Genomic DNA, 19,588 nt, shown 5'->3' with positions numbered 1-19,588 from the left:
GAGAATCGGCAAAGTTTACATAAATTCTGGCCTTACATTTTAAAGCCAGCCGAAAATGTTGCTGGCTAAAACAATTTGAATTTAAATATTTTATGCTTAATTTTAGAGCATTTTATTACCGAACGGCAGACCGCAGAAAGCGGTGAAGTCCCCCGGATATTTGCTGGAAAATGCGAAGCTTGGGGCCCAGAACACCACACCCCTTGTTTGTTTCCAAGCAGCTGAGCACAGCTGGAAAAGTGGTATGGAAAAACGAAGACAGCATTTCCCTACGTTTTTAATACACTTTTCCACCGAACACGACGGCAAAGAGCAAAAAGCAACAGCCGATGGCAGGTGAAGTCCACCCATCCGCCAGTTGCTTGTTTTTTTTTTTTTTTATTATGTTCTTTAAAGAAAACTTTTTCTGCACAATGAATTTTTGCGCATTTTCCACCTGTATGAGCTCGCCCCGGGAAAAGCGTGGTGCTGGGAAATTCGCCCAGGAAATCGATTCGTTGTGGTTGTTGCTTTGGTAATGAGACTTTCCATCACCGAAACGGAAAACGCCAAAGGGGGAAAGAGCACAATTTTCCAATGTTTTTTTTTCCAGCTCGTTTCGGGTGAATTCGCAACTATGCAAATGGAAGGTAAATAACGGAGCTTAGTCCTTTGGTTCAATTACTGGCAAAGGAGCCTGGAAAGGCTCCTCTTCTCGCTTTTCTCAGGATCTGGAGGAAAAGCTATTAGCATGTGGGTGAGAAAAATGAGGCGGGGCAGCAACAAATCTCAGCTAATTAAAGTCAACAAGCAGAATTATTTGAAATGCAAATGTCAAACGGCGTAATGGTAATTTGCGAGTGTGTGTGTGTGTGTGTGCGGGGTGAAAGACAGAATAATATGTGTATGGAGAAATTAAGCTAGCCAAAAGAGCAAAAACCAAAGAATCCCATTGTTGTTGAAGGTGCCTCGACTATTTCATACCCATTAGCATGAAAGTCAATATGCGGTATAAGCCATTACGTATTTGAATGCTACAGTTATCGCAGTTACTAAATACTCCTCTTGTGACAATTTGTGTACCTTGCTTATGGTGATACCATATCAAAAATCTGATTCCCTACCAACCCTAGCAACTCTTTACCTAGAATCCCTCATATGTTCCATAAGGGCCCTAACAAGTTGAAGCACCCGCACAAGCAGCATCACAATATTTTGCTCTTTAAAACTGAAGTACACAAATTTTGATGAGGGTAATTATTGGCAGACTCCGCGGGGCTTGAGTTGAATGGGAAAAGGGTAAACTGAGATTTATAACCGAAATGGATAGGAAGCTGGGGTGAGCAAAATAAAAAAAAAAATTAAGATAGAAGGAAGCATAGAATTTCAATTAAAATTAGCAGCCAGGTCGTTAATATGAAATATTGCTAATTAGATTGCTGTGGACGCAGACCAGTAGCATCGACTGCTTCGCCTCCGTCTTTTGCATTGATTTTGACACGGTCATGAATATTAAATTACCAACTCACACATAGATGCCACATAGATGTTTATGGTATTGGGGAGAAAAGTTTGTCTGCCATAAATTAAAATCAACGCCCATGGAACACGCCCCTTTCTCCCACTTTCACCTCCTTCCCCTCGCACAGCCGCCACTCAGAATGTTGACGGTAATTAACTTTTAGGCATTTTCTATGCATATTTATGTGGGGCGTACTTTCTAGAGGGAGGGATTGGGCCGTCTGCTTGCATAGCATTAACGAGGGGCAGTGGGTGGTGGGTGGTGGTGGGTGGCTATACCCTCGCCACGACAGATGATGCGTGCAAGGTCGAGAAAATTACGCTTTTTCTTTCTCTTTTGACAGAGGATCTCTTTATTCGCATGGGAAAGCCCTACAACTACAAGGACCTCGCATTCTTTCATTGGAAATTCACTTTCTATTTTTACACACCATCTGTAAATGTCATAAATAAATAATGAATTAATCATACAGTTTAGCGGATTTTTCTTTAGCCCACGCCAAGAGTTTTCAATTGTGAATTCAAGTGAAAGCAGTCCTTGAGTTTTTCCATTTTCTACACTCCGCACGATGTGCACTCATTTATAAATTATTAATGATGTATTAAATATAAATTGGGGCGGTGTTCGCTTTCAAGGGATCTCTTTTTGCGTCTGGCAGCTTGTCAAAAACATAAGGAGGCGTTTTTAAAAAAATGAATTCGAATTCGAAAGACTGTAAATGCGAGTTTGATGGAACTTATTACTTGGCAGAATGACAGCAACAATATATGTACAGCTTAAATCTATTAATATTGCTATCAAAATATCCATCTACTGGGCAATAGTAAGTAAATCAATTTGTTTCCAATAAAAATTATCTCTTGCCTGAGAGGCAGTGTCTTAACTTCATTTTACCCTTGCAAACATTTCAAAGTGTTTTGTTTTTTTTTTGCATTTTAATTGAAGGCAACGGCAAACGTTGTCATAGAACGGCACTTAAAACTCAATCAACTGCATCTAACCATATTAAAAGGAGACCCAGGAAAAGTTGCGGCAAGGGGAAAACGTATAACGCATACGCCATGTGGTGCATGGTGCACTGATGTCGTCGGCATAGAAAATAAAAGAATGCAATCAATTTGTCAACGTCTGTGTTCTGGTATTGGTGTATATGGCACCGTTACACGGCCGTATATATGCATGTATGCTATGTCTGCATTCCGTCCGCCTGTCAGTCTGTCCATTTGTCCGTCCGTACCGCTTTCCCTTCATCCATCCGCGCCAGGCCATTCATTCATCCATTCGTTCGCCTGTCATCACACACGTATGCCGGCAATTTATGTGTCGTCTGGGTCTCTGGACTTTTTGCCTTTGCATTCGAGGGAAAACCAGCAAAACAGTAACAGCAGCAAGTAAATAAATTTAAAAGCGCTTAAAATGGGCGGTTGGGGGGCGTGGCACATCTGCAATTTACCATGTCGCAAGGTGACTCGACAACATTTGCCGTCTGGGCTTCGGTTTCAGTTGCAAGAAACGACAATGATGATATTCAAGTTAACTGTGACACGAGTAAATTCAATTAAAACACCATGTCTTCGTTCGCCGGGCAGCTAACTGGTTTACTTTCTAGTTGAAACTTTAAATCAATTACTCTTGCGATTATGAAATACTTTGTAAGCTGTGCAAGCGGCTGTAGCAAAAACTCTAATGGTGTATAAACAAATTAGGACTCAAATAAAGTCATTTTTCCGAAGTATATTTAAAAAGCGTATTGTAACTATTTTATTTACTTTTAATATTCAAGTTAGATGTTTTAATGCAAATGTTGTGTTCTATTCCTAATTTGTGGCCCCGCCTTGGTCGCAAAAATTGCAATCCTTAATCACATAACGCAGATGCTCCAGCCGGAGGATAAGGACTTGGACAAGAGTGGGGCAGCTGGAGATTTCTGCACTTGTGGGTTTTGTAAACTTGTGTGAGACCAAACAGCCCGGGGCGAAAAAAAACAGCTCAAAAAACAAACAATGCTGGAAAACAAGAGTCGTGGAGAAGGATACGAACGTGTTGTTGCTGTTGTCGTTATGATATTATTGCACTTGTCAGCTCCACACATACACACAGACCCACTCCACAGGGACACTCGCTCACACACACACACACCAGCACAATTATTTGTAGCACAGATGAACATTCCGCAAGCTGCAAGAGACGCCACAAAGTATGCAAAGTTTTTATGCCAAAGCGCAAATGAAAACAGCCAGCGATACACAAAGTTACAAGGATATATGTATATATGTGCAGGTGTGGAGTGAGTCACAAATGTAATCCTGCGCAGGTATATATGCCTGTACGAGATGCCTACAAAGGCATAGCAAGGACTCAGCAGTATCCAGCTGGAAATATGTCAACACACGGGGCGTATGAGTAATAAGTGCGAGCACGAGCCAAAGACAACAGCTGCGCATCAACTGCGAACGGGAATCAAATTTGCACATCTGCAGCGGAATGAAATGCATTGCAATGTTAGCCACAGAGCTATGGCATGCATAACCCACTCGAAGTCGGAGAATGGGTATCGCCAGTCAAAGGTTGATGTGGAGCAAAGTGAAACATCGCTGCACTGTGAGAAGTTTCATAGTTCATCAATCAATTATAAGAAATCTCAAAGTTCCTAAACCTAAACTTATTGAAGTTCAGCCTTCTGGTTAATGTATTGCTTTAATTAACTATAAATTTTGAAATTAATTTTTAATTTCTCCTTATATTTTCCACAGTGCAGATGTGTTGAGTTCTATACTTCCTTCACGGCTGCCATCGTTATTGCTTTTGGGAATATGCACGGCATGCCAAACACCCGCCTCCCAGTCCTAATTCCATTTGCATGCCGCAGCTCGAATCAGTCTACTTCTGTTTTATACATTTTAATTTGAGTGAGCGAGTCGAGTCCTGGCTGCCAGGACACATCCAGGATTCCCGCATGGAGCTCCATCCTGTTGCCATTTACCGCAGAGCCTGGTTCCTCCACCTACGAGAAACCATTCCACAACATCTCAAACCATTCCAAGCCATGGTCTCCCTTCAACTCGGCCTTGTCTCTTGGTATTTCGCCTCGTCTCGTTTCGTTTCGTTTCGCATCTATTTTTTATAAGCAGACGCAATTGTTTCGAAAATGAAAGGTTAAAATGTTAAATGCGACTTTGGATGAGAACAATGGGTTAAGGGTTTGGCTGCTGTCATTGTTTTCTGCCAAAGGCTTGGCTGTAACCAGGAAATGCAGGCCCCCTTGGAGAGATCAAAACACGAACTTTGTCAATGAACTTCATATGTAAAGTTACTGGCGCAGCAATCTGAATTTTCTGAGCGGGTCGTGAGTTTGATAAATGGGCTCGGGGAAGCTGGGAATTGCTGCGTTCATGGATTACTAGAAATTCAAAACAAATATGTGGGTTTTAAGCCAACTGCTTAGTAAAATATTTGTGAGAAATCTTAATTTGTTACTAGCTATTCCTTATTGGAAATAGTATAAAGTATTCCTTTTATTGTTTATGCTAGCAATATTTTCCTTTCGCCACACAATATTCATTTTCAATTTCACCTATGCGTCAGCTTCAAAAATGCATTAAATTAAAAATATTTACGCAGGATACAGGCACTTTTCTCGACGCACAAGAGCCGGGTCTCGAAATGCGTATGCCAGCCAGGATATTTTAGTTCTTGGCCATTGTTCATATTAAATTTTGATAGCCAGCCATACATCCGACCGAAAAGAGACAGCCACAAAGGGATGCCAAAGCTTTTTGTTCATAAACATTTTTGTGTGTGTTTCGCCTGGAGTGGGGAAGACGGGTGTACGGGGGTATGGCCAGATGGAAGCACTCTGGAATGCCTTTCTTTCCTCTTTTGTGGGAAATTCAGAAATTAGAGATAGGCCAAACAGAGATGGTCAATGCAAAGAAAAGGAAAATTAGGTCAGGCAAACAATAAAAATCATCAGACAACGCTGAGACTTGATGAGCAGCTCGCCAGCTCGGCAGCTCGATAAAGCTGCAGGAAAAAGGACATTCAGGCTGCGAAGGAATGGTTGGGTTTTTGGTGGGGGGGGGGGGGGCAGTCAACCCCTAATGGCATAATCTTCACTAATTTAGCGCTCATTAATTTCTAGCGCTTCCATTCTGTTTGATAACACGAAGAGCGTAATTGAATTAAAAGTGGCAGCAGGACAAGGGCCGAATATATCCAGGATTTGGCAACCATAAACATCAACATGTCGAGAACTTCTTTTCGTTTCTTTTCCACTGCCAGCATTCCGTGCTTTAATTAAAATGGCACAATCAGGACGAAGAAAGTCGCCTCCTGTCCGTCGATATCTTCGACATTCCGTTTCGTTCCATCCTAATCAGCATGCCATTTGTGTAATTTGTGTCGTCCTTGGCGGCATTGGAGCTTCTGCCAGCTATCGCAGCCTAATCATCTCGAGACCCATTTGTTGTTACGGCCTTTGCCATTTTCACCCAGCCCGGGCTTTTTATTATAATTAGATACGAATTGCCGAGCACTCGAAGGCAGAGTATCCTGCCAGTCCTGTGTCTCCTGTGCCTAATGTCTAATGCCAGTCTCATCATCTCATCAGCACGCACTCCTTATCGCAGGACTCTCCTTTGTCTTATCCCTTTGCCACATTGACTTCCTGACGATTTGGTTGGGTCAGCAGTTTTTAATTGAATTGCACACAGCGCGTCCTTGGCGCCAAGTTCGTTTATTATGCGCATCCATTTGCATTTTCCATCCACAAATCGTCAAATGCAATTTCATCTGCGGCTAATTGTGTATTTCTGCGGCTGAGAAAAGTTAATCTAGTCAGCAAAAAGTGAATGAGAAGTGCTACTCAAATGGAAGCTAGTTAGGCCAGCAGAATTTTCAACAACTTGCTTTAGATAGTTTGGGTAAATTTAAAGTAAAGTTTGCATAATAATATTCGTTTTGTAGAAGCTCAAATGCGTAACTTCCTGTATAATTTTCGAAGTAGTCGATTAATTTTTCCTTTTTCGCATCTTTATAACAACACTTGTCCTTTGCTCCATTTTCATTCATGCCTCACTGAAAATCTGCAACATTATTCTGGTCACTTTATGTGCCTTCATCTCTTGGCGAACGAGCAAAAGGCTAGATGGATAAATGGGAAATAATTTAATAAGAAAAAGTTCTCCCAGATACCCATTGACCTTTTTTTTTTTTTTTTCTAGCTGAATGTGCAAAGCGGTTGACATAAATAAAAAATGTTACTACATTTTGGCACATTACATAAAATAAAAGCGATGAGAAAAGGCGAATTCCCCAAAGAAAAACGAGTGGGAATGAGAAAATGGGCCTGAAAATAGCCTGATAAAATTGTGAAAAACTGCGAAAATGTGTTGGGCAATTCTCGGGAAAACGTCAAGACGAAAACGGGTCAAGTAATCAATGCTGTTGGACAGGCTTGAGAATTTTTCCAAGGGATCCGCTTAATTAGATCTCATGTTCGTGAAAAGTTTGGTCTTCTGCAAAAAGGGTGTTCGCATTTATCTAAATTATTTCGTTAGTGGGTCCAAACAAATTAAAATAAATGTTTGTCAAAGGTCCGCACGAAGAGTCAACAAATTAAAAATTGTTTGTGTTCGTGTGGGCGAGGTTAAAAGGGGAAAGGTATTCGGGGTCATTTGGGCAGGTGTTCGCCAAAAAAGGTTTTTCGTGTTTGCTTTTTTCGGCCAAAAAGTCAACCCCAACACCAATTGCTTCATTATATTGGAGTTGTGTGAAAGGTTAAATTTGTACATAACCATTGAAACTTGAAGGAGTAACAAAAAATGTGAATGCTTTAATATATGTATTCAGAATGTAAGTACACATAAAATATCGTTTTCGTGGTGAGCATTTCTCCCCCTATTGAATATTCAGAAAAAGTGATTCCATCACAAAATGCCTCCGGCAAACGGAATGATATAAATTCATATCTGCTGCAGGGTCATGTCAAAATGTTTATCAACAATGGCCTCAGGTTGTGTATTGATTAAAAAATTTCGACAAGCGCCAGACAGACGGGAAATGAGGAGGAAAATGGTAGGAAAATGCTGCCTGCACTTGTTGACAGCCTTACGCCCGGGGTCATAATTTCAGTTCAAAGGCCGCTGCGAAAACTTTACAAAAATTGTGATTTTAAGCGGCTTTCAGGCGCTTTCCAAGAGCACCGATGATGATGAGGGCCGCGGTAAGCTACGGAAATTTAATTAATAAAAATTATTCTGCGGCTCTTTTTGCTGAGATTAACAGGCTTTTTTTTAAGTCCTTGGCCACGTGTTGAAAATCTGATTACAATGACACTCGAATGCTTTGATTCTGGTTTCCATTAAGCAAAATGACCAAGAGGCGAATAAGGACTTACTTGCGCTTCAAAAATCAAAGTGGACAGAAAGCGGGATTAACATACCTGAAAAAGAGAGAAGAAAATGGAAATTAGTTGTTACGTTCTATCGAAACCTAAAGTGTATAATACTTAAAGCCCCTGAAACATTTGCTAAGACCATCCGATAAGATATGAGACTAGTTAGACGACACTAAATTAATTAAAGTTTTTATTCCATCCGATAGTAATCACAGTAAATTACAACTTGAGCAGACCCTTTACATAGCCATCAACTTAGTAATCAACTCAAGTCAACGCCCCACAAAGTTGCGACCACTCTGCTATCTGTAAATAAATCAAATTGTTATTGCATTTGAAATCAGCAGCATTGAATTATTAATGCCGCCTGCCTTTCGGCACAAATGTAACATGCTAATGGAGTGGAGAAGATATCCTGACCAAAAGCGGGCTTAAATCAGCTCCAAACCAAAGTCCACTGCCAGTGGACGGCGGCCAAATGCTGACAGCTGACAAGCCGCAATCCGCAGAGATAGGAAGCGAAATCCTCCACCATGCACTCCCAAGTCCAAGTGGGACAACAATAAACCAGCCGGAGGCGGGGCACTTCACGCGCCCTGACCACAGGACACGCCAAAGACCAGGATACGAGCGCAACCGTTGCAGGTGCTCACCTGGGGAGCCCACCTGGGCAGAAGCAGAAGCAGAAGCAGAGACAGTGGCAAGCAGGCGAGGCACTTTGAATAGTTCATGAAGTTGTCACTTTGTCGAGCGTAGCATGCCCCACGTCCCGTACAGTGCGCCCCCTGTGCAGTGGAAATGGGGTCTTGGCTACGTGATGAAGATTTATTGCACTTATGTGATTGGTTGGAATTTAACAATGCAAATGCATTGTTTAAATTTATAGTTTAAATTTAAGATTTTTCGAGAATGGCAAGTGATACCTATAGGTCACTGTATCTTTAAGTATCCTTTCTGCTGCTGCCTTTTCATACAGTTCATGACTCTGGACAAATAAATCTCTTATCTTCTGTGACAGTTGTAGCCTTAAAGCCATCATTTCACTGCAATCGATTGACAATTGAGACAGGGACTATCCAAGGTAATGCTTTAATGGAAAATATCTACAACTCATTCTCTTCTTGCGTTTCTGAAACTCTATTAAGACATACGCTCCCACGATATAAGGGAAAATGGGAAAACCATTAAGTTATCTGCGATATATGATAATTGGGAGCAAACCTTAATAATTTCAATGTGGCCCATAAAACCAAATGTTATTCGTTATCGATGCCCAGTTATGTGCTTTGATTTCGATTTCCCCCACCGCCGTCGATTCCACTCCTTGGCCCGCTTGTCGCTTTATCAGTTTTTGTGATTCAGTGTGTGATTCTTGTGAAATGCAATAAACTTCGATGTTGATAAACATCTGTCAGTCTGTCAGCGAGTGGGTCGATTAGGGGATGGGGTCCCTACAGTCCCTCCACTCCCCCCATCCTCTCCCCTCACTTTGAGGTATTTTTATGGCTTGCATACGTGCAGCATGTAATTGCACCCTCGTGCGGCACTGAATGCTCAAGTAGCTGATCCCTAACGAGCTCAACTTCCAGGTGACAGCACCCAACGAAGCTACTAAATATTGAGATTCCCAGATATGTACGCTCGATTATTCGGATTGGTTTGCATTGCATTGGATTGCATCAAGTCACCCGGCTTAATAGTAACGCACTTTTATGACCAGACATAAAATTTGTCAGAAAAGGGGGCAGCGATTAAAATAATTACATTTTATTGGGTTTATTATTGATGGATTTTAAGTGTTTTATGTGGTAAGATTTAAATTGGAATATTATTTATTCATATTGTTTGATTTATAGCATGCTTATCGATGAACTGTCTGTAATCTACACAGCTTCTAAAATTACTTAATTAATATTTATAAAAGTAAATAAAAGATTTGATAAGCACTACTATTCACTATAATTTATAATAATTTTGTTCCTAAATATTCAGCATTCCTGCACATATTGCACAGATTTCCTGCATTTAAGAAAGCTCGAAAATTGCTCCCCTCAGCGAATCCCCTGTAATTCCTCACCTAACTATGCCATTAACACTTGACCAGGCGGATGGGATTCGGTCACATAAGAGCCCGTACCGATAGCCATCTCCCCACTCCATGCCCCCAACCCAATTGGCCCACATTCACATGCCACACACGCAGCCGGCGAAGAAATTTAAAACGTCAACAAGACCGTTGACAGTTGGCGCTGTGCAGGACTCGTAAAAAACTGCGTCACTCGGATGGGGATGCCCTGTGTGTATATATATAGAGAGAGGGATAGGGATACGACTAGGGACATATATATATAAATATATATATGTGTTTGTGCAGTCGAGTGTGCACATTGTAGTTTTTAACGACACCTTACAACTGCTGCTCATGTCGCTCGTGCCACATGTGGCATGCTGGCTGATTCTGCGGGGTGACTTTTTGTGCGGCGGCTAATTAAAAAATGAGAGACGGTCACAAAATGAGCAGCGGGAATATACATACATACATATATTTTTTTACGGCCCCATTAAGTGCGAGCGTCAAACGTTTAACAGTCATAAAAGCGCCGCCCAACCACAAATTTAATACGAATTCAGCCATTTAATGCATTGGCAAACAAAGAACATTATTTAATTTCCACATTGGATTTTCATTAAGTTTTTTTTTTTTTTTTGTTTGCGTGCTGAAATTCTTTGTTTGTCGCCCAGTTCATTTAGTTGGAAAATTTGCATATGCATGTAAATTAAAACTTCCGTTTTGACACTCCAAGGAACAACAGAAATGTTGCATTGATTTACGTATTTATTTATTTTTTTATTTTTACGCATAATTAAAAACAATTTTCAATTTCGATTTTTGCGCCAAACGGCTGCTGTAAACTGTTTGAATTTCATTGCCATTAATTTGCATATGGGTAAAATCCGCGGGAACGCTTGGATAATATTAATGTTAAATCGATTGTAAATTTGTTTAAAGCGCACTCTCGGATTTTTATTTATTGCCTCAGTCTGAGATATAAATCCCCTCTACACTTGTTAATTGAACGCCACTAGCAGTGCGTTAAATTAAAAACACAATTTTCCTCCAATTAACTATTTTCTTGGGCAACGCTCTAATTTGTTTTTAAGCCCGTGCTGCGACAAATTGATTCTACTGCCTGGCAATCAAGCAAATCAATCAACAAATTGAGTCGCACCTCAGGAATCGGTAAATCAAACACAGATACTCAGTCCACATTTGTCAATATGTTCTGGAAGGCATTGACATGAACCGAAGCTCGAAGGTAAATACCAGCCAAGATGTCTTGAGACTATAACCTTATCGACAAATATGTAAACTCGTATCTGGCAGATAGGAAAGACAAACCCATTCAAAGTACTTGAATTGCGATGGCTAATTGCCTGCAGATAAGGTTGCAGTTGCAAACTAAAGCAAATTTAAATTTGGCCTTGAAAATTATTTGATAATAAATTTATATTTAAGGAATTTGTGCGTAAGCTTAGGTATTTCAAATGAAGTTATAACTACAGTAGTGATTGCTACCAAAATCCCAAAATAAATGGATACTATTTTAGTTTTTGAATCCAAGCACAGGTGTTTCAACTATTTGTTGCCAAAATTAGTGCTTTATTTATCTCGCTAATGCTGGCAAATCGTGAATAATATCTCAATATATTTCAATATGTATCTCTAGTTGCCAACCGCAGTCGCACGGAACAATTTTCAACCAGGCGATAATTTATTTATTTAAATAACGCAACAGTGGCCTGCACTAGCCGGCGACATTATTTATTTATTTACCATTTAAATTAGCGCTTAAATAAATAGAAAAATACACTTTTTCTCCAATTAACCAGTGCAAAAATGTGCTCTTTATTGGCGTGCACAAATGGAATTTACATAAATTAAGAGCAATATCAGGTTTTTTGTTGCATTTAGCTTATTTATAGTTTGCCGAGTGAGCAATATGTTGACACTTTGTTGTTCATTGTGGAAGTTATTTATTTCTAAATATTCGCATAGTTTGGTTTGGTAATGAAAATGCTTTTAAAAAAAATACATGTAAGCGATGTTAAAACTGTTGCAAGACCTGAAAAGCACTCGCAAAACAAGACAAATTCATCTCAAATAAACAAACAAAGCATTCTTAAAAAATCAAATAAAATTCAATTTACGTCAATTTCAAGTATTTTACTTGCACTCATTTCGAATAAAACCTAAAACATGAAAATGCATTCAGTAGCAGACCAAAAAAATAACCCACACACAGTAAGTAGCGGCGAAAAGCAATAAAAATGACTCTCGAGAATGGGAAAATTCGATGTGATGGCCATAAAATTTTAATAACTTTTTCGACCGGGTCACCACCGCACGGGGTCACCAAACCCACATCGCTCAACGCAAACAGTGCAATCACAACAGAAGCTGAAATTTTTAAAAACTAAAAACGCAGACGGACAAACAAAATTCGGAAATCAGTGAACTGGTCAGCGGCGAATGGAAACTAATTAAATTAAATCAATAATGGGTGGGCCCTACATACGGGCTGATAGAGGGATACTCGATGGTCATGCCCTCAGAATTATGCTGACACCAAAAAAAAAAAAAAAAAGAAACAAACTGAACCACAAAATCCAATAATTTTTAACGCAATTTTCATGGCCAGCCGGCTTCCTTGGTGGCCAAACCGAAAAAGTTTTGCGGTCAAAGTTGTTCTATGTTCGTGGAGTCGCGGGGTCGTTGGGTGAATAAACAAAAGTAATTATAACGCAAAAAACCAAAAAAAAAAAAAAATAGAAGAAACATTTACAAAAAACCTTGACAATTGCGCTGGGACATGCAAAATGCGCATAAATTACAGCGAGTGGGGGGAATTATTTTTTCCAACTTTTGTAATTTCGCATTTAGCGTTGAAAAGGCTCGCGAAAAGCAATTTTCAGATAAGCGATCCTGACCGTCGAAAATCAGCACAACAACAACAACAGCAGCAGCAGCATAAAAACGGGTGGGGTCACGCCCTCAAACCCACACCACCCCCAACCATCCAACGCCCACCCAGCCATCTGGTTTGACATTTATGGTGGAAATAATTAGAGGCTTTCACAGCGGGCATTTTCACGATAAATGGTAAGCGGTAGGACTTTCCCCGTGCAATTTCCACATGAAAGTGAAGTAAAGCCTCGCCATGTTAATGGAAATCATGTGTATGGGGTAAGTATATGAATAGACACATATTTATGCGATTGCCTTGCGGTCAAGGATTTGCTGAGAACAACAAAGGTCCTTAAAGGAATTGCCTTATTATTTGCTTATTGGCTTTGCGGTTTCAATCGAGCTATAAAATTCTTTGAACTTCTAGATGGAATATCTACCTTCTGCTCATGATATGGCCATAAGCTTTAATGGCTTTAATGCTAAGCCATGAAAATAAAGGTCACATATGCAGATTACTTTTCAAAACAATAGCCAGCAAACAGTGAAATGGTATACCAGCATAACAACCCTCCTGAAAAAGGCTTATCAAGATGTGAAAATATCAATTACCCAAAGCTTTATCTGTTCATCGCAAAGTAAACGACGAATGGGTGCCAATTAAAGCCATGTTGATGGGCCGAGTACAAGTTGGCCGAATGTAAGACCCCGGGGAATACCCATGGCTCATATACCGACGACAAAATGCTGTGGACACTTGGTCATTAAACTGGTGTGTAGATGGAGCTGGACACGTGACTCCATAATGCATATGTCTACAGCTCCGGTAAACATTTAGTGCCACTCAGCTAAGCTCCTTCGATCCACTCACCCCCCTTACAACCGAAAATTGTGTGGAAAACTCCCTGCTTTCATTTCAGTTACCCCCTTTGGGGCATGGGACACACCCAAACCAACATTGAAAAATGCCCGAAAATTATGCACTGGGGAAAAGAAATTCCTTTCTATTTTTTTTCGACCAACATTCGAGTTTGGGTGGATAGACAGGTAAAAATTACAATCCATTTACAGGGTGGCTTTCCATTTGCGCAGTTTGTTATTATTTAGTGAACAAGCAAATTGTTGAAATTTACTCGTGACAAAATAATTTCAGAGTTGCGCAAAAAAGGGGCCAACGAGCAATTTTATATGAATTAGGGAAAGTACATCAGCCGCTCTTCTGTTTTTCAGAATTTTCATTTTTTTTGCCTGGCTTTCATTTCGTTTTATTGCCACCAGTTTTCTTCTATTCATTTTTTATGTTCCACCTTTTCCCCTTTTACAATTAACTTGGCTTTTGCGCAACACACATTATCCTGGCATTTTTGGGGATGTGCTGCTACTTTCATGTGACTGAGCTTTCTTTCCTTTCTCTTCAGGCAGCTTTAATTTCTTTAACCTCCCCCCCAAAAGACACGATGGTCTGTTAATTAGCCCGGCGTTGAATGTTGTTTATTAATTATGTAATTCATTTTTCCGCTTAATTATATTGCGAGTGGAAGACAAGCTAGCCAGCTGCCAGCGTCAGAAATCCAAATGTATCTACACATAAAGTTCGTGTAATTGGACTGTAATTAACTGAACCGCCTGACGTGAAAGTGGGGGCATTAAGGAAGTATTCCCGCTTGGCTCTTCCTTCCAAAAAGGAATTTCTGTGTATGTGTATAAAAATAACACCCAAATTAGCGGAAATAAATTCGTGGAGGTAGAAGAAATTTTGCTGGACTTAAAAGGAACAGCAGAATTTGGTTAAGATTTGATTTTGGTTGGATTAAGGACATCGTCTTTCAAAACACTCTTTCATATATACCATCGGCATAAATATGTTCTTCACATTTTTTGTAACAACAGCACCATTGTTAATGCTTCTGCACCTCCCCTAATCATATATAGAATAACCTATTTAAAGCCATCATTGTTGGGAACTACAAGGATCTACAACCTGAACTCTGGGCGGTTTCCAATGGATTCGACACACATCTATCCAAAGAACGTTGCCCCAGGGTTGGTGGCGGAAAAACAATGGAATGCTGCCACATTAAACGGAACAAATGCAGTGCAATCATCTGGCAGGACCTTAAAAACGAGGTACGAGGGGTGGATCGGGTGGATCGGGTGGTTGATGGTGCTGATGATGGTGAGTGGTGGAGGGTACAACACGAAACATGTTGCAAAATATTTCAGAATGTTTTCCCCAGCCAGCGGACAACTGCACTTTGATGGTGTCATAAATCTCAAAGGAGCAGGAACAAGAAGCGAAAAGGAAATAAAAATGTATGAACAACAATGAGGAATGTCGAGGTGCAGAAAGCAGGCCAAGGATAACTCGACAGGATACGGCAACGGAATAAGCAACTCCATAATAAACAGTGAAATTAATGATTTACAGAGGCCCTGCAACAACAAGTTGGGAAAGTCCCAGGCTCAGGCAGAATTCCGATTACCTGTTCCAAAATGACAGGTAGAAAGGTAAAGAGAGCTAGCCCACAATTGGGTGTGAAAAATGGCACAAACTTATCTGCAAACCAATCTTCAGCACAGAAAAGAAAAAATTAAGGGACTTGGATAGTTATTTAAGGGAATAAAACAATGAGAGTGCTCATTTAATTATTTATATTTTATACTTATTTTATTACTAAACCAAGCGAATATGACTTCAAAAACTATAAATCATTATTAAGAAAGTGCCGCATAAGTTGTGTGTAAATGTATTTCAAGTATTTTAGCTACTGTATTAGTTTCTTTTAATTTTGTATCTCAAAAATACATTTTTGAAACATGCGTTGTATTTTTCCAGGTGACCTTATGACTGGTTGCATGATGACTACTACCACTCGGTTATCTTATCAACTCTTTTTGGGTGAAAGGCGGAAGCGTCACTCCGGATTGCGTGCGTGTGTCATTCATGCGGGGCTGAGCTGGAATTTGGAGGTAGGAACCTCACCTGGCTTGTGCCATTATGCGGCGTGCAGCTGCCCGGGATCAGCTGCCCCCGTGTGCATGGGGATGCATTTTGGCATTTGGCATTGTTCGAACGAAATTTTGACTTTGCGCCTGCAGGCGAAGATGCACGAACAATGGAAATTGAAAATCAGTTGCAGGCCGCCGATGGACGAAGTGATGCATCAGGATGGATATTGGAGTGCGACCAGATGCCAGATAAACCGAAAGGAAATGGCAAATCTGAAATCTACGAAGGACTACTCCAACAAAAAAAACTCCATTAAGGTTTGTTGCGAACGGGAACAATACAAATGCGGGTATTTGGCTGGCAAATCAGTCTGATTTTGTGATAAAAGTGATAAGAGCACGGAATGCGTAATTTGATGTGGAAACATTCAACCCAAATAGATATACAAATAGGGCGAAATGCGCCACAGATACTGTTATCATTGCGCGTACTCTTCAATTATGAAATATGGTGAAAATGCAGGAAAATTTATCTATTCGAATATTCCAGTTTATAGTGCGGGTCTATCAAATGTACTATCGAAATAGTAATGTTTTTTTAACCTATTTATATGTATCTAATAGCCCACTTCTGCTGGAAATCCTGCTTGAGATTCTTAGTTAGATTACAGGTTAAACCAGAGACCAGAGACTGTGAAATACTTTTGCGCATTTGTTTTTGGGATACAAAAAATGCTTTCTATTCCTTCTGCCTTGTTATCCTTCGGATAATATCCTTCTTGACCTGACTAGACAGTTGATTTCCCTGCCTCACTGTCATCCTTTGTTTTGGCTGCCACTGCAATTTGTCACTTTTCGCACTTGGCTCTGTCCTTGTCGCAGTTCGTCCTCTTCCGCTGGCGTCGGTTTGTTGTCCTTGGATGACAGGATGTGCAGGCACTCGAAACATTTGCCATATTAAAATTGCTGCCGTTGACAATTGCCAGTGATTCGACGACAGACGGCGAATTCATGAATTCAACTGGCGAACGACAGGTGAGAGGGCCAAAAAAAACAACAACAAAACAAAAAATGCCACTGAAGTTCTGTGAAATGAAATTCCAAAAGGTAGGAAAACGAAACTTATCGCTGAATTAGCGTGCCAAAGTTGCGAGATTGTGGCACTTGGAAGGTTCCGTCAAAACAAAAGCTAACGAAGGTGGGTAGAAGTTGTAAAGAATTTGCTTTAATGAAATACTTCAACTGGCTAACAGACTCAGAGATACCCCTTTCAAAATGTTTGTCTGCAGTTGTGAAATGTACAAAAATTCTTAGTATTTTTTCAAGCCTTGTTGTTATCCTTTTCTACAGTTCCACATTCATAATACAATTTCGTTGATTTGCAAGCTGCTTTAAGCACCAATATTCCCAAATACTTGCAGCAAAACAATGTTGCATGAAAAATGTTCGGGGCCACAAGACAAGCCATAAATTTTCCACAAAAAAGCCAGACGAAAGGCAACAGTAGAAATGGAATACAATCAACTAAAAAGGAGGAAGCAAGCCAGGATGTGGCCAGGATATGCGATGCCTTCGCCAGCAAATACATATTTATTTCATGAGGTCCCTACTTTCGCCCCTAATTAGTTTGCCTCAATGCCGTATTTTTCTTCGACCCCCCCAAAAAGGACTCTTTTGATTCCTGGCAATGAATTTCCGGACATCACGGTCATATCATTGGCCTTTATTGGCTCTACACAAACTGCTGGGATCTGAACTTGGTTTGCATAAATAACCAATTCCTATTTGGTATTTCTTTAATTAGCACATCTTCCCTCTTCTGTCTTTCAAATAAAAGCACTTTGTTTACCAATAAATTAAACAAATATTTGTATTTGTCTGGCTGTTAGTAGAATGGTCTGCAATATTGACTGAAGGATTCGAGCATATTGTGCATTTAACAAATTAATTTAATAAATACTTGTACTTGTAGTATAGATTCAAGCAGTTTCTCGTTTTGATATGGCATATGCAACTCGCAATCATTAAAGTCAACTATTTAACTATCGAAATCCCATCACACAACTCACCTTTTGAGCCTTGCAGGTGACGTTGATGGACTGGACGTCGTGTGCCTGGTGGCGCAATTCTCCGATGCAAAGTCCGCAGGCGGGAGCCTTGCAGCTGAGGCAGTACTGGGAGAGGGTCTCCTCGTGCTCCCCGCAGACGGACTCCCTCTGCTGGGCGGCGCCGCGCGGCTTGACCAGCGTGTGCTTGGCCAGCGGTCCGCGGGCGGGGTGGGTCAACTCGCGGCAGGCGTCGCAGTAGCGAATCTCGCACTGCTCGCAGATCAGGGAAGCGACCTTGGGATCGGTCTCGCACATCTGGCAGCGGAGGGCCTCGCGGGCGCAAAAGCGATCCACAATGGCCTCCATGGCGCGGTAGGTGGGCAGATTCCTAACGCCTCCGTCGTCGAAGAAGACGAGCTTGCGGCAGAGCGGACAGGTGAGACAGTAGGCGGCTCCAGGCGGTGCCACCACATTGCCCACTCCTGGCAGCAGTCCTGTGCCGGCATAGGACACCGGACGCGATGTGTTCGAGCAGCAGACCACGCCCGAGTCCGCCTCGCTGAAGATGCTCACCTTGTCCGACTGATCCTGGTCGGAGGTGACGCTCTCGCTTCCGGTATTCGAGCTGGCCGTGCTGGCAGCGGAGCTGTGCGAGCTGTGCCGTGTGCCGGGTCCATTGGGATTTGTGACTGGAGCAGCTGCTCCGCCGCCGGCACCGCCTCCATTGCCATGCAACCCATTGTGTCCCGCTGCCGAAGCTGCACCCGCTCCGTTGACAGCGCCCGGTAGAGCCGATCCCGGACTGTACGGCGTCTGGATGTCCAGGGCACAGCCCAGGCAGAGGGCGTGGAAACATGGCAGCAGCACCGGATTGGCGTACAGCTGCTTGCACGTGGGACAGCGCAGTTCGTCCTCCATGTCTGGTGGTTATAATCCGCAAGAGCAATGCGATTCGGATTGAGTTGGCGAGGTCAGAGGTCCTGTTTAAATCGGTTTTATCCTCGCTTTAGTTGGGTTGCACTCTTTGGGACAACATGTCTTTGGTAATCCTCGAATTATTCACTTTACACTTTAATAAAATCGCGTTTAAAATCCTGTTTCTTGTTTACAACTTGTGCGTTAAAACCAAATCATAAATTGTTTTCCACATTTGAAACTTGCGCAATTTTTGTTTAGTTCGTAGTTTTTGGTATCTCAACAGTACCACACTTTTTACCAATCTTCACTTTGAATTCAATTTCAAGTCCTTGGAAAATTCACTTTTCACAAATTTTGTTAAAAATGTCCTTTGTTTTTTTTTATATATATATTTTGCAGTTTGTTTTCTTTCTATTCAACTTTCTTGCCACTTTGATTACGCGCCTAACTTTTGAACGCGACCAATTTCGATTTTGGGCATCCGCAACACGACCGATCCGCTTGAGATTTTTGAACGACTGGCAGTGGAATAACTTGCTTCCGCAGTCGAGGTTTCAATTCGAACTCGAATGCGTTCGACTGAGCGAACCAACTTCTTCATACCGAACTTCTTCAAGTTCGAATGAAATTAAACTATTGTCTAATAACCGCTGAAACATACGCAAAAATAATTATTGTAAAACGTATAAACGTAAAATAAAATTATTATTATTTTTTTTTTTGTTTTTTTTATTGTTTTTTATTTGTCATGTGAGTTAGTTGTTATTTGTTGACTGAAGTTCGATTCGAACATGAGCTGGCTCGATTCG

At 41.1% G+C, this 19,588-nt stretch overlaps 1 protein-coding gene across 2 annotated transcripts in view; it reads right to left on the bottom strand.

Moving 5' to 3' along the window:
* Trim9 (Tripartite motif containing 9) overlaps window positions 1–19,300 on the bottom strand; it is an 83,172-nt gene extending 63,872 nt beyond the window's left edge. For both annotated transcript variants that reach the window (NM_001201857.2, NM_164935.3), the window contains exon 1: window positions 17,883–19,300. In NM_001201857.2, the coding sequence (NP_001188786.1) occupies window positions 17,883–18,779 (897 nt within the window). In that variant the 5' untranslated portion in view covers window positions 18,780–19,300. The remainder of the gene's footprint in view (window positions 1–17,882) is intronic.
* Between the last annotated feature and the right edge of the window lie 288 nt (window positions 19,301–19,588).

This window comes from Drosophila melanogaster, chromosome 2L, assembly GCF_000001215.4.
Source record: "Drosophila melanogaster chromosome 2L".
Taxonomy (NCBI): Eukaryota; Metazoa; Arthropoda; class Insecta; order Diptera; family Drosophilidae; genus Drosophila; species Drosophila melanogaster.
This window is presented reverse-complemented; position numbering and strand designations above follow the sequence as displayed.